Here is a 13,626-nt window from a genome sequence, read left to right as displayed (position 1 = left end):
CCCTGTGGAACTCCACTAACAACCTCACTCCAGTTAGAAGCGACTCCTCTAATCGACACCCTCTGTTTCCTACACATCAACCAGTTCATAATCCATCTACTTACATTACCCTGAATGCCTGCAGCTTCCAATTTGAGGATCAGTCTTTGATGTGGAACCTTATCAAAAGCTTTTTGAAAATCTAAGTATATCATATCATATGCTTTCACATGATCTACAGCTGCAGCTGCATGTTCAAAACATTCTAATACATTAGTAAGACATGATCTGCCTCGTCTAAACCCATGTTGACTGTCTCCAAGAATATGGTTTTCATTAAGATGCTCCTCTATTTTCTGTCTAATCATTTTTTACAACATTTTACAAGTGATGCAGGTGAGACTGATTGGTCTGTAATTTCCTGGCTCAGTTTTGTCCCCTTTCTTGTGGATTGGTATGACATTTGCTGTCTTCCAGTCAGTTGGCACATCCCCTGTTCTAAGTGTCATTTGGAATATTTGACTTAGCGGCCTATAAATAATTTCCCTAAATTCTTTAAGTACTGTTGGAAATATACCATCTGGCCCAGGTGATTTGTTTGTTTTTAATTCTGCTAGTCCCTTTAGTACCTCCTCCTCATTTATCCTGATCTCTCTTAGGGTTTGACTGGACTGGTTGTTAACCTGTGGCATGTTATCAGTTCTTTCAATGTCCATTGTCACTCATTTCCCTAATGCAATGTAAACTGGTACTGTCAGAAACCTGCCTTGGAACTGATTGATTATTCACTGTCCCAGAAATATGGTTGTAGTTTTCCATGGAAATATTATACAGTTGTAAATAACATCATTTAGAGGCCACTTGGAATAAACATCTGATCTCCCTACAGTCCTTATGGACCCAAGCTGTCTTAATTGGACTAATATGTGTTCCCAGTTATATAAAAAATAAGATGTTGGGGGCCTAGAAACACACTGTACAAATAAAAAAGTAAAACAAAGAATACACATGTAGATCCACACAGAAGTAATCAAATCAGGTGACATGAATCCAAGTCAGTTCATTACATAATAGGTTATAAAAAAAAACATGATATACCTTGGTTAGACTATCAGATCAAAAACGTAATTAATCTAAGTAAGGTTTGGAACACGTTTAATGTTGCATAAGAACTGCCACTGTCTAGTATTAATATTTTAATATTCTAACTAAATAAAACAATTTGAAACGTAACTACAATGTTTGACATGTATTTTATTGACAATTTGCCAGGATAGGATCGGATTTAAAAATATATACATTTAAAATAAACAATGATAGCAATTACATAAATAATAACAAAAAATAAATCCCTTATCAATGATGTATCATATCCTGCATGTACATAAAACATTCACACACAGCATTTGAATACACAACAATACATTAGACAGATATATGTTGATAATGTGTTACTACTACTATTGCTTAAACTCTCAGTGTAGATTCTGGAATTTAAAGCACTTGAAAATGAATCACAGGAGTATTTTCTATTATCCTTAATAAGGCTGTAGTTTATTTTATCTGCTCCTGCATTACAACAGTAATATATATGGCATATTACTTGTGTGGGGGGCCATTTTCAAACAGCAGTCTGTTTGAAGTATTTCTTTATTTACACATGTAATACTTTTGAATTTAGTGATTTAGCTGTGACTGATTGGCAGATGAGGTAAATCCACAGTAGGAATTCAGCAGTTGACTTAGGAATTAAAAAATACATCTTTTTGCTCCCAGATGGCACTGCAACACAACGCTCCAGGGAGGCAATGAAGAGAAGAGGCAGCTTTTGTGTGAATCTTCTCCATGGAAACCTGATGCATTCTGCAGACCTCCGGCTTTTAAATCTTGTGTACAGTTTCAACAGCACAGATTTGTGTATGTTTAAATTGAACTCCACTCTCTATTGTGAGCACAGCTGGTGCATGGGTCCAACACTGTTCGAATAACACTTACTTCAGGCAATACATACAGGCAGAAAGAGTCATTACTACATGGCCGTCCATTATTGGAGGTGCCAATCAAGTCTTACATTGGGCACCTAAACAGCACATATTTTTCTCAATTGCCCAATCAGTGTTGATGAAAATGATGATGATGGCGACGATGATAATACCAATTCTCCTTCTTATTAATAATGAAGCCGGTTCTGTGTTGTGTGTCTCTTCACAGAAATGAATCGCATGGGCTTTTCTCAACCTGCAAGAGCAAAGGGAATTGGCTTAGTCATTTTTTATTAATGCAGAGTCCTTACTACATGGTAACAAGTTTTAAGTGGCTTAAAATAAATGAATGAATGAATAAATAAATAATAAATGTTTTAACCATGAATGGTGGCAGTTGTGTTTTCTTATTAAATTTCCTTTCCTCCCTCTTGTCAGGATATACTGCAGCATGCTTTTAGAAGGGAAGCACACTATTCCATGGCAGTGATCTGAGGCCTATCTTGTGTGGAGGATTGTGGCAGGTAATGGAGTCTCACTTGTGTCCTGAGTGCAAGGCTGGCAGAGATGGGCGTCCTGCTCTGTCTCAGCTGCTCGTACCCCTGCCTGTCGAGCACCAGCACGCTGAGGACCTGCCCGCCCTCTCTCATCCTCATCACCACGCCCTCGAAAAACTCCTCCTCCACGTTGTGTCTGTTAACCTCCACCACCACGTCTCCCTCTCGGAGCCCAGCCCGTTCTGCTGAGCCCCCTGGCGCCACCTGCAGGGCAGAGCTGTTATAGCCAAGCACCAACACACCTGACACCGCAATACAGTTACAAAGCTGCCTCATCGTCATCATCCAGGAAGGACCTACAGACCCTCCACTCTGTATATGCCGCAAATCAGACAAAGAGGATATTTACTGGTATGTCAATGTCATCATTCCTTAATAGGAGTGCATCTGCAAGCAGGGTAGTGTGTAACGTTAGGTTATTACCATAACCTTGGTTCCCTGAAAAAGAAAGGCTGGTGCATTATTATTATTATTATTATTGTCATTTATCTGACGCTCTTATCCAGGGTGACTTACATTTGTAACCATTTATACAGCTGGGCATTTTACTGGAGCAATCTAAGTGAAGTACCTTGCTCAAGGGTACAACAGCACTGCCCCACCCAGGATTTGAACCCACAACCTTCCAGTCATGACCACTACTCCACAGTGCATCTGAACGAAACTTCAAACATGCACCCCCTCCAGTAGATTAAGAGAGTGCAGTGCATCCATAAACCCTTTCACTGAAGTTGCTCCACTGAAACTAAGCTGTAATACATAGTTTTAGTGGAAAAAGTACAATTGTATTGGTATTGTTAATTGTATTGGTTTTAGTAGTTGAAGAAATTCAGTCCAAGCTCAGCCTAGCAAGAAAAAAACCCTCCCTCCTATCCTATCTGTTTGACGGATAAGTGTTAAATGCTCTGTACACCTTTTAAAAAAAAAACTTCTAGAAAATCTTGAATTGCACGGGAAGGGTATTGCGATTTCACGCATAATAATTCACCAAGCGTGGGGTAGGAGTTTCCCGGTAGATTTTAATTTAAGGAACTAATCAACCAGTCAATTACTGACCCCATGATAAATCTTTTTCACTGTGTAAGAGAATGACATACCTATGGCAAGTCGTTGTGACATTTAATCCATAATTGCTGTCATCAAGAATTCAATTTCTGATATCAAGAATGATCTGGTATTTTTGATATCAGAAATTGAATTCTTGATATCAAAATGCATACTAATTAACATCTGTTGACGTGTAACTTAACCCTTTACAGTCCGCCCCATTATTTTCAGATCATCATAAATAAATGTATCAAATACGTTTATCAAAATATAAATAATAAAAGAAAAAAAAAGAAACTAGAGACCAGGAACTTTTGAATGATGTCCGACTCGTGTATGTCGGGTCTTCCTAGCTTGAGCTACAGTCTTGTGAAATCGGCCATTTCTCAGAGTGTACAGGACTAATTTGCATCTGCTCGAGTTTTTGTTTGTACTCTGTCAGCCAATTAGCCCTTATAATACGAAAGGCCACAACTTGTTCTTTCATTTGATATAAGATAAATGCATATGTTACAAACTATCAGGTAGAAACACACAAATAAACAGGAAAAATGCCAGTAGAGAATGGCAATACTGCTGAGGTTGTTCAGCAGTGAACAGGGCAGTGTCAGACATTAACAATGAGAGGATGCCAGTCTGAGAGCTGAGTTATTCACGCCTACTGGGGGACTTTTCCAAAGAAGGGGAGTAACTATAACACGGAAAGCAGCCGAAACGGATGCTAATAAGTATGCATTTTTGATATCAAAAATAGAACCGGATGCTAATTAGTATGCATTTTTTATATCAAAAATTCAATTTCTGATATGAAAAATACAATTATTGATATCAAGAATATAATTTTTGATATAAAAAATACATTTGTTGATATCAACAACTGGCAGTTAATTCAGCAATTGTATTCTTGATATCAAAAATGCATACTAATTAACATCCGGTTAAGGATTAAATGTCACAATGGCATACCATGTATTGCTGATATCAGCAATCATATTTTTGATCTCAGGAATTATGGATAAAATGTCACAATGGCTTGCCATACATACCTGGCCTATGTAGGTTCCTGGCTCGTGTTGGATGCAGCCGAGATGAAAACCGAAGCCGTTGGGGCCTTTCTTCAGTTGACAGAGCCGAGGAACAGGGTAGCCAGGCTGCACTTCGTGAGGAAGGCCAGCTGGTGGCGATGCGAGAATAGGCAAGGGGGCTGCCCTATCCTTCTCCTTCTTAGGGGGGTCATCCTCAAAGAACAGCAGGGGAGACAGACCCAACTAGGGCAGCAAATAAACAGACAAACAAACAAAGATTGCAGTGGATGTCAAGACCTAGCATAAAACAGATTATCTAAATATTAGATATATTTAAACAATGTAGGAGAACCTACTAAATTTGGTTCACTGCAAGCTACAACATAGAAGAAACTTGAAGTGGGCTGACATATGAGTTCCTTTCTTGGTTGTTCACACATGCAATGCAGCAATGTTTTTGATGAAGCGGATTGCAATGCCCGTTTGCTGCCGAAAGTGCAGCTGCGCTCACCCGTGTGTAGTAGTCGTTGCCCTGGCTGTGGATGGCGATGAGGGTGACCTGCGACCCGCTCTTGCGCACTCTGCTCACGATGTCCTCGTGCTCCAGCTCCTGCACAAAGTGACCATTCACCGCCAGCAGCTGGTCGCCATCCTGCATTCCTGCGCTCTCCGCCGGGCTGCCGGGGTCGATCTCCCGCAGGAAGTGAGCTGCAGGACAGGGACACATGGGGCCCAAGTCTCCTGTGTAACCTAACAGCCAACACCCTAGTTCCCTTAGTCCTCTAATCAAAATCTCCTCTCATCCCCCTCCCTTCCCTTCTGACTCGTTCAGCAGCTTGCACTAGTAGCACAGTTTAACATCCCAGTTCAGTTATGACAGAAAGAGCTAAGCTGCAGCGGAAACCAAGATGGGCCTTGGGGCCGCTGAAAGCTGGATTGCCTCTATTCCCCTCCCATCCTTTCAAGGACTGGTGTACTGCTCATTCCCCCCCTGATGGGAGTTAAAGACCTCTGCCCTGAAGTGAGGGATGAGTTTTCAGTTAGTGTCTGCTTAAATACTCCCCTCATCACCACCCAGGCAGTAGTGAACATCCCTAAAGATAGATGGACAGAGCTGTATGTCAGGTAGTACAGTGTTGTGTCGGGCCCCTCACCTATGCGCCCCGATGGCATTCTCTCCTGGCGCAGCAGGAAGCCGTAGCCCTCGGGTGCCTGAACCAGGTGCAGCTTTCGGGGACGGTGGGGCAGGTTGTGTGTCCCCGCCATGGCAGGGAGGATGGCCAGTCGGCGCCGGGTGTAGATCTGCTCACTCACACTGTCAATCACCAGCACTGTCACATGGTCTCCGCACCTCTTAATCTGAGCAGCATAATCCGAGTCAGGCATCTCTCCCACGTGGGATTGACAAAGTGAAGCAAAGGCATGTGCACATCCATATCCCCCCCACCCACTAAGCAAGCACATTAAACTGTATGGGAATACAAAAGACAGGATATCTGTTTGGGCTTTAATTTTCCCATCACATTCTGGATAGCTTACATGAGCTACTCCCCCCATTAAAGTACTACAGGCCAATTACACTAACATGCATCCTCTTCTCCATTGAAACATGTTTAACTGTACTATAAATCACATCTGAGAAATCAGCCAATCACAGAGCAGCATTTCCAAACATAAACATAATATTTTTGCATAAATGTCATAGAATTATCAGGATTAAAAAAATCATTAATTCATCAGCAATGTTTCAGGACACTTAATGATAGTGATGCAAGTTTCACAGGATGCACTTTTTAAAAATGTTTTGTAATGTTTAACCAGCATAAAAGCACAGATCAGTTACAGACAGTTACTGCACATCCTAGACCAAACTTTTTTGAGACGAAGACAAAGGGGGTCGATTGTTAAATTTAATAATACATTTTTACTGTAAAGACATTTGAGTTTCTGATCCTTACTAATGTAAATTATAATACATTAATAGGTCCAATTCATTGTTTATTATTGTATAAGAAACGTTATTTCACGCGGTGTGTGCATGGTCCTCTTGCCCAATCTCCATGAGATTACATCTCTTATACAATAAGAAACACTTTCACACAACCTATTAACTTATAAAGCACATTAGAATATTGGTAAATTAAATTAAACATAATGAGTCTAGGCAATGTTGGGAGCCAGTCCTGCCAGCTGAGTTACTGTACCATCTTGCTGAGTGCGGAATGAGTGAGCTCTGACACCATGGTTCCATTTATCCAGATCAGCCGGTCTCCCGGCTGCACCCCGGCCTTCTCTGCTGGACCTCCGCTCGCTGTTGTGCTCACATAGAACTTGCCCTTTACTCCTGCCAAGAAAAACACAGCCTCATAAAGTCATGAAGTCAGTTTTGCTTCGTCAATGGAACCCATTCAACCTCCTACAGCAAGAACATCATAGTAGAATCTGTGCATTGTGTTCAATAAGGAACTCTGTCATGCAAACCAGAGCTTTCAGATAGGAAACTCAGACTGAATGCTTATTTGACATCACCTGCTTCCCTTTAAGGAAAATAATGGTCTTTAAAGGCTTTTCTTTTGCTACTGTTCAGCCTTGATCTTCAAAAATGCGGTCATGTTTAAAGAAAAAGCAATCTGAACAAACAGTCAGAAAGCAATAAAACACTGGTGTGCCACCTACTGATAAAAGAAACTGTAAATTAATGCGTTTGTTGTCATTGGTTCCAGTTGCAGTGTAAAACCCCAAACCTGCTCCTCTAGCTGGCACAGAAACCTTGACTGTAGGGTTCATAGCTGTTCAGCAGCATTGGTGAATGTCTGCGCTGTGATCCTCACCCTCCACTGCAGACACGGTGAAGCCCAGTCCGGCGCTGTGGCTCCGGGGGATGTGGCAGAGCCGGGGCTGGGCGCATTTCTCACCGCGGTGTTGCTGTGCCAGCCCTCGCAGGTTGAGACCTTCATCCAATGCCCGCTCGTACTCGCTGGCCTCCAGCACCAGAAACACAACCTGTGTCCCACTCGCCAGGATCTTCTGCACGATCTGATCAACAGACAAGGACAGACAGACAGACAGGGAGGTTATGGCTGAGGTCTACAGACTTACAGGGATTTGCTAAAGGAATTATAGATCTGCAGCATAAGGCTCAGGGTCCAGTTGCATCTAACATCTTGAGAATCAAGAATTGTCAGGAACTGTATTTCACGCTAAGCCCGGAAGGGTCATTCTTACCTGGTAGTGCTCCAAGTCATGCACATAGTGGTCATTGATCTCCAGGAGACGATCTCCATCCCTCAGTCCACTGCGCTCAGCCACGCTCCATGGATCCACCTCTCTGATCACATGCCCATGGCAGCCCAGCTCCACGCGCAGGTAAAAGCCAAAGCTCTCCCCCTCCTCACGCTTCATTTGGCACAGCCGCGGCACGGGCTTCCACTCCGCCTCTGAGAGGGGAGAGAGGGGGCAGACAATCAGATACCTCCACAGCTCTGCCCCTGTTTTGGGGGGTGTTTTTTGGATTGATTGATGGAATTTGTCTACCTGAGTCATCAGTGATCACCAGGGCTGGGTTATCGATCCCCTCCTTAGGATTAAAAATGAACTTTCTGGAGAGAGAGAGAAAAAACATCTATAGTAACATACCAGTATTGATGCTCCCGAGAGGTCGTACACAATATTTCATTCATGGTGCTGCATTCAAGACTAAGACAAAGTAAGTAACAGCAGGGAGTCCATTTGTTAAACTGAAATGTTACAGCAAACGTTCTTCATGGGAAACAGAAATGGCAATATTCACAAAGCAGCCTGAACCCTAGTACACTGTATAACTAACAGTGTTTGCATAGAGTTTTAAGAAGAAAAATCACATTGTTTTTGTTTGTTTGTGTGCGTTTTGTTTATTTTGGGATCCTTTCAAAGAATGTGTCTGACTACATTGTACATTTTGATGCATTTCAGCCTAGGTAAAGAACAGCACGTCCAGACTGCACAGGACATGTTGTTCAGTTCTGAGGTGAAAGGCAGTGTCTTATGCTTCATAAGCATTTTCCAGTCTGTGTGAAGAGTCTGTAGCCTTGTAATCTTATCGGTGTGCAGTTTATCGTCTCTGCCTTTGACTGTCAGCAACATTTGAGCTACAGCATGCATGTGCATTTTAAAATATGTATATATTTATATATACAATGTATTTAGTGCAACGAGCACAGAGAAGGAAGCTGCTAGTTTATCAACTTGCTTCCCAGCAGCACCCAGTTTGTGTGTAACATTATGTGAGGTGAAGTAAAACAGAAGTCTGATTAAAAGGAAGATTTTGCAGCAGAGGCCAACTTACTGTGTCAACTCCATGGCATCTTCCAGTACTGAAATAGGAAGAGTAGAGTTGTAGAGAGGTCAGGATTGTGCCGAGCACGGACCGAGTTTCACACAGAAACTAAAAAAAGGAGTAGCTTCTCACGGACACTAATGAGGGCCACTAACATTTTTAACCGTTAGGAACAGATTAACTTTGCTATTGCTCTTGTGGAAACACTCCACCCCCTGGTCCTCCAAAAAACACAATGACAGACACCTGTGCTAGTAAATGTTTTAAATAAAAAGACTTTGATTTGGATACACACAGAAAATAAATGTATTCGTCATTATGAGCAGTTATTGCAGATTCTAGCAGGGAGCAGAAAAGGTTAATAGAAAAGGTCCAGACAGAAGAGACCTGCAGAGGAGTGTGACTATAAAATTTGTGAACCATGTGTCTCAAAGTCAGTGTCTGATGATTAACCACACAGTGTCACAAAAGGAAAGACCATTTCCCTCTCTCTCAGTATGCTGGTAAAAGAATAAGACTCAAAGTCTGCCTCATTACTATGCAGTCACAGGGGGGTTCAATGAGTGACATAGTAAACATTGTGCTTCTCCTGATGACAGAACTGTTTGCGAACTGTGGTCTTTTTGTCGGACTGCTTTGCAGGATTTAAGGCTTGAAGAGGAAAACAAACAGTAGTTATTAGGAGGCCATACTGATATTGATTAAACACATACCAAATTAACAAACAGATAATGCTACAAAACTGTTTTTACAAAACAGAGGAGACAGGGAGAGAAAAATAAAATAAAATAAATAAATAACAAGCCCTACAATTGATGGAAGCAGCTGCACCATGCAGGTTGTGAAACAATTAAACACCCACACCACACCACACTCCAGTGCGTCGAGACACAGAACATTGAAGCCCTAACACAGAATAAACACTGTGAACTCATCCCAGATTGGATCTTACTCTCACCTGGTCATGCGTTACAGTAGCCTGTCCTGCATGTCTCTGTCTCTCTGAGCCCTGGTGTCAGGTTCTGGCTGAGCTGTGCTTCATTGTGGCCCTGCAGACTGTACAAGCACGTTTTCGTCAGTCTCCGATTACCAATTGGTGCTGCTGTACAGCCCAGAACATGGTCACCAAGTTGGCTTTGAAGACCATTGTGTGTTCTTGATAAAATAATAGTAAATAAATAAACACATTTAAAGGTTGGCATTCTAATGAACTATGCTAGACAGGACTGTCAGCCAACCCCTAGGGTTGAGCCCTGATGAACAGATCAACAAGTGTGTTGCCAGTACACCTGACAAGACACTAGCCAGGTGTTGTGTACTCCTTGAACCTGCCCCAAGGCCATGCATCTTACAGTATGATCCACTTTCTATGTTATCATTAGCTACTACTAAATCAGCAGCAGTACTCCATAATAGACTGGTTTTAAATTAGTTTATTCCTTTACTGTCAGTTATATGATGTCAGGAATGTTACATTATACATTTCCACCACATTTTGTGTGCGACACCATTGTGATTAACACACACAAATGTATAGGTAATGCAATACATCGTTATTAAAATTCTACCGAAGAATGTTATAAACTATAAATAAGAGTAAAAATGTCCATTTTAATATTTGTTTGTCTATGCTGTATAGTGATTTGCAGTTTCTTTCTCAGACCTGCCATTTGGTAAAGGCGTCTTTAACTTCCAGTTTTAAACAGTGTGCGTATTTTGAGGGTTTCTATAACAATTGTGTGGTATGGGGAACCCAACAGAGCGAATATTCACATATATGGAAAAATAATAAAATTGTGTCAATGCAAAACCTAAGATCAAGTTTTTGTATTTGACTGAAACCCTGAATGTTTACCCTTGCAGCCTGCCATTCATATTTAAGGTAAAGAACAGAGGAAGTGTTGTATTTGCCATTTCCAAACAACAAAATCCATGAATTAATAATCATGGAATTAACATTGACTATGCCTGATAGATTAGAAATATAATCATAGAAAAATATGTATTAAAGGAGAGTTGTGCCATCTCATTAAGTGCAGCATGTTCTTTTCCCAATAGTTTTAAAGCAGGTTATGTTTGATAGATTAGTGAACTTTGTGCTCTCCACAGGGAGCAAATTCAGCACGAAGCAGAGATCCAGGGCTGGGGTCAATTCCAGGTTTTCCAATTTGGTTTGTAATTCCATTTTCATTTCAACTCCAATTCCAGTTATGTGAATGGCAAAAACAATTGGAACTGGAATTTGAAAAGGGTCTGAAAAAATGATTTAAAAAAAGCGTGAACTGCAAAATTCATTGGCTTGCAAAGAAGAGCTTGGGGGAAAATGACAGTACTGTAAAGATAAATGAATCAAATGAAACAACCAAAAAACAGTTTTCGAAGTACACAAACAATAACAGAGCCGATCTAATACAAAGAAGAGAAAACAATTGTAAGGAAGGGAAAAGTTCAGACTATAAAATCTTGCACAGTGTATGTTTAACATGCAAATTACAAGCATCTAAGAGGGATTTCCATGCTATAATTACTGCCTTAGTTCACAAAGGTATGTATTTAATATTATCACATTTTCATCAATGGAAAAATCATTAGGGGTACTTGTGTTTTTTATTTGATGTGGAAAAAAGCTATTAATATTTTACACCCCTGAGCAAATGCACGGTACATCTGCTGCTTCCCAGCTGACATCATACAGGCAGGCTGATGGGTACAAGCCCAGTTGCTTTCCATTAACTTGTGAGTCCCAGAGGCTGCAGTGATAACAAGCCAAGGCACGGGGCCCGTTGTTTGTTTACCTTCAATATAAATGTTATTGCGCTGCGGAAAATGAGAGTAAGACAGACACTTGCGACCTGCCTGCCACTGGCATTATGGGCCATTAACTACATTAACTAGGGAAATCAGAAGACAGAGGCAAGCACATCAGAACAGGGGCTGCGTGGGTTAAGAGGCTGACCTCAATTAGGCTCAGCAATAGCTCACCAACTCTAATGCGGTTCATTGGAACTAACTGATCCAAGAAATGCAACATAAGAGCAAAAAGAAAACACCATGGCTACAATAAAGATGTTTCTAAAAGCTGAAAATCCAGGACTGGTCCTACAGCTGCCTGCCTGGGTTGGCTTTGATTCAGGAGTGACTAAAACTTGTGGAGATGCAAAGAATTATGTAAAAAAAACAAGTGTTATCTGCACTTTGTCTGACATTTAGGCATGGAAAATTATTAAATAAAAACCTCAGAGACACTAGTTTCGTTACTGTGGAGCGCACCTTAACTCTCAGACAATTCCACTGTATATAATCAACAAAATCTGCCCATTGCAAAGCCAGCCGACCTCCTCCCCCTCTGATACCAAACAATCAAAGTGTAATAAAAAAAAAGAAAGATTGTTAACCGCGAGTACAAACAAAGGCAAAGGGCAGGGAAAGAATACATGCTACACGATTAATTTGGTTATCGAACCAAGCAAGACAGAGAAAGCCAGGTGAGGTTTACCGAGGCTCGGCTCAACACAGAGCTCACCAAAGTTGCCTAGAGTCACTTCCAACCCCTTTGATGAAGACTGATGGAAGAAAAGGATAAACCAAAAGGAAGAAAGTAACAAAGAAACAAAGAAAGAAAATAAAAACAACCTGTTGTCTTTTTTGTTGAGAAGAAACAAGGAAGGAGAACGATGTACTGAGAAAGAGGGGGAGAGAGAGAGAGTGCGAGGCAGCGTTGTAGCTCACCTGTGCTCTGTTTCATGCCGTTCCGCTGAGTCGGGACGGCGATTCCACAGGAAGACGGAAGGGGTTCAAGGTTTACGCCACAGGGATAACGAGAGGGATATAAAGAGACACTTATCTGCACCGTTGTCTGCAGTATAAAGTCAGGCTCCTCCTCTCATCTCTACCAGTTTAATGTTTAATCTGGAGTCTGAGACACTGTATCCTAGCTGGAGAAACTTGTCCCTCGTTCCCTCACTGAGCTCCAACTCCCAGGCGCACTGGACACCAATGCCCATGCCTTACCCCAAGAAGTCTTTGCAACCGTGCATTGCAGCAGATATCGCCATACAGGTCTCCTTCAGTGGAGTTTCCCGATCGACCCTGCGGTGGAATGTAATCTGAAACGTTGCATATCGGTCAGTCGCAAAGATTTAAACAGTGAAGGTGCCCAGCTGAACACACTTGTATGCAAGACTATCTGAACATGCTCGTGGGTGGGTTTCGGCCGAGTACTTACAGTTTAGCAACCCTTATCATGTCAGCCTTGCAAGACCTCTACAAACCAGGTCTGGCCCCTAGCCATACCTCAGTTAGACAAACATGCACCTGCTGGAAATGAATATGCTGGGTGCATATGTGTCTATGTATGATGTTAGACTTCCGGTTTAAAATCTGGACTATAAACTTGGAGGGATACTGATGAATATAAGTCATAATTTCTTTCTGCGTTTTATGGGAGCATTTCTGTATTTTATTAATTAATCCATCTTGAACTCCTTTCCAAAAAGACAAAATAACACTCACAAAATCTAACAGCGTAACACTGAGGACTTGGTGTCAAGGTGACCGGATTAACTAGCACATTTTCAGGGTCCCCTCACTGTCGTTCTCCCATCAGTTTCTCAGTTTGGCTGGGCTGGTGCAGATCTAGTTTTCCATGTGGGATTCCTAGCTCAAGAAGTTTCAAAACATAACTTCAGAGTGATGAACTGCAATTATCCTTTCACACAAAC

General features: G+C 41.6%; 1 protein-coding gene across 2 annotated transcripts; it reads right to left on the bottom strand.

Moving 5' to 3' along the window:
* Positions 1–1,213: 1,213 nt before the first annotated feature.
* Positions 1,214–13,028, bottom strand: LOC136753184 (Na(+)/H(+) exchange regulatory cofactor NHE-RF3). Of its 2 annotated transcripts, XM_066709080.1 has the most exons (12): positions 12,635–13,028; positions 9,864–9,961; positions 8,915–8,942; positions 8,125–8,189; positions 7,816–8,027; positions 7,422–7,626; positions 6,795–6,934; positions 5,745–5,949; positions 5,102–5,298; positions 4,612–4,833; positions 2,501–2,722; positions 1,214–2,217 (listed from the first exon to the last, which is right to left on the bottom strand). In XM_066709080.1, the coding sequence occupies exons 3-12, from the start codon at positions 8,926–8,928 to the stop codon at positions 2,185–2,187; spliced, it is 1,515 nt and encodes a 504-aa protein (XP_066565177.1). In that variant the 5' UTR covers positions 8,929–8,942; positions 9,864–9,961; positions 12,635–13,028; the 3' UTR covers positions 1,214–2,184. The 2 variants fall into 2 exon arrangements, with proteins under 2 accessions (XP_066565177.1, XP_066565185.1); XM_066709088.1 differs by lacking the exons at positions 9,864–9,961; positions 12,635–13,028 and having other exon boundaries at positions 8,915–9,846.
* Positions 13,029–13,626: the final 598 nt, after the last annotated feature.

The sequence above is a fragment of the Amia ocellicauda genome, chromosome 1, assembly GCF_036373705.1.
Source record: "Amia ocellicauda isolate fAmiCal2 chromosome 1, fAmiCal2.hap1, whole genome shotgun sequence".
Taxonomy (NCBI): domain Eukaryota; kingdom Metazoa; phylum Chordata; class Actinopteri; order Amiiformes; family Amiidae; genus Amia; species Amia ocellicauda.
Note: the sequence above shows the minus strand (reverse complement) of the source record. Positions and strands in the feature narration are given on the sequence as shown.

Excerpts from the sequence above, each read along its gene's own strand:
- LOC136753184 (XM_066709080.1), bottom strand. Across the intron at positions 2,723-4,611 it reads CAGGAACCTACATAGGCCAG|GTGGCGCCAGGGGGCTCAGC; the intron begins GTATGTATGGCA and ends TCTGCCCTGCAG. Across the intron at positions 2,218-2,500 it reads GCCTTGCACTCAGGACACAA|GTTGAGAAAAGCCCATGCGA; the intron begins GTGAGACTCCAT and ends TTGCTCTTGCAG.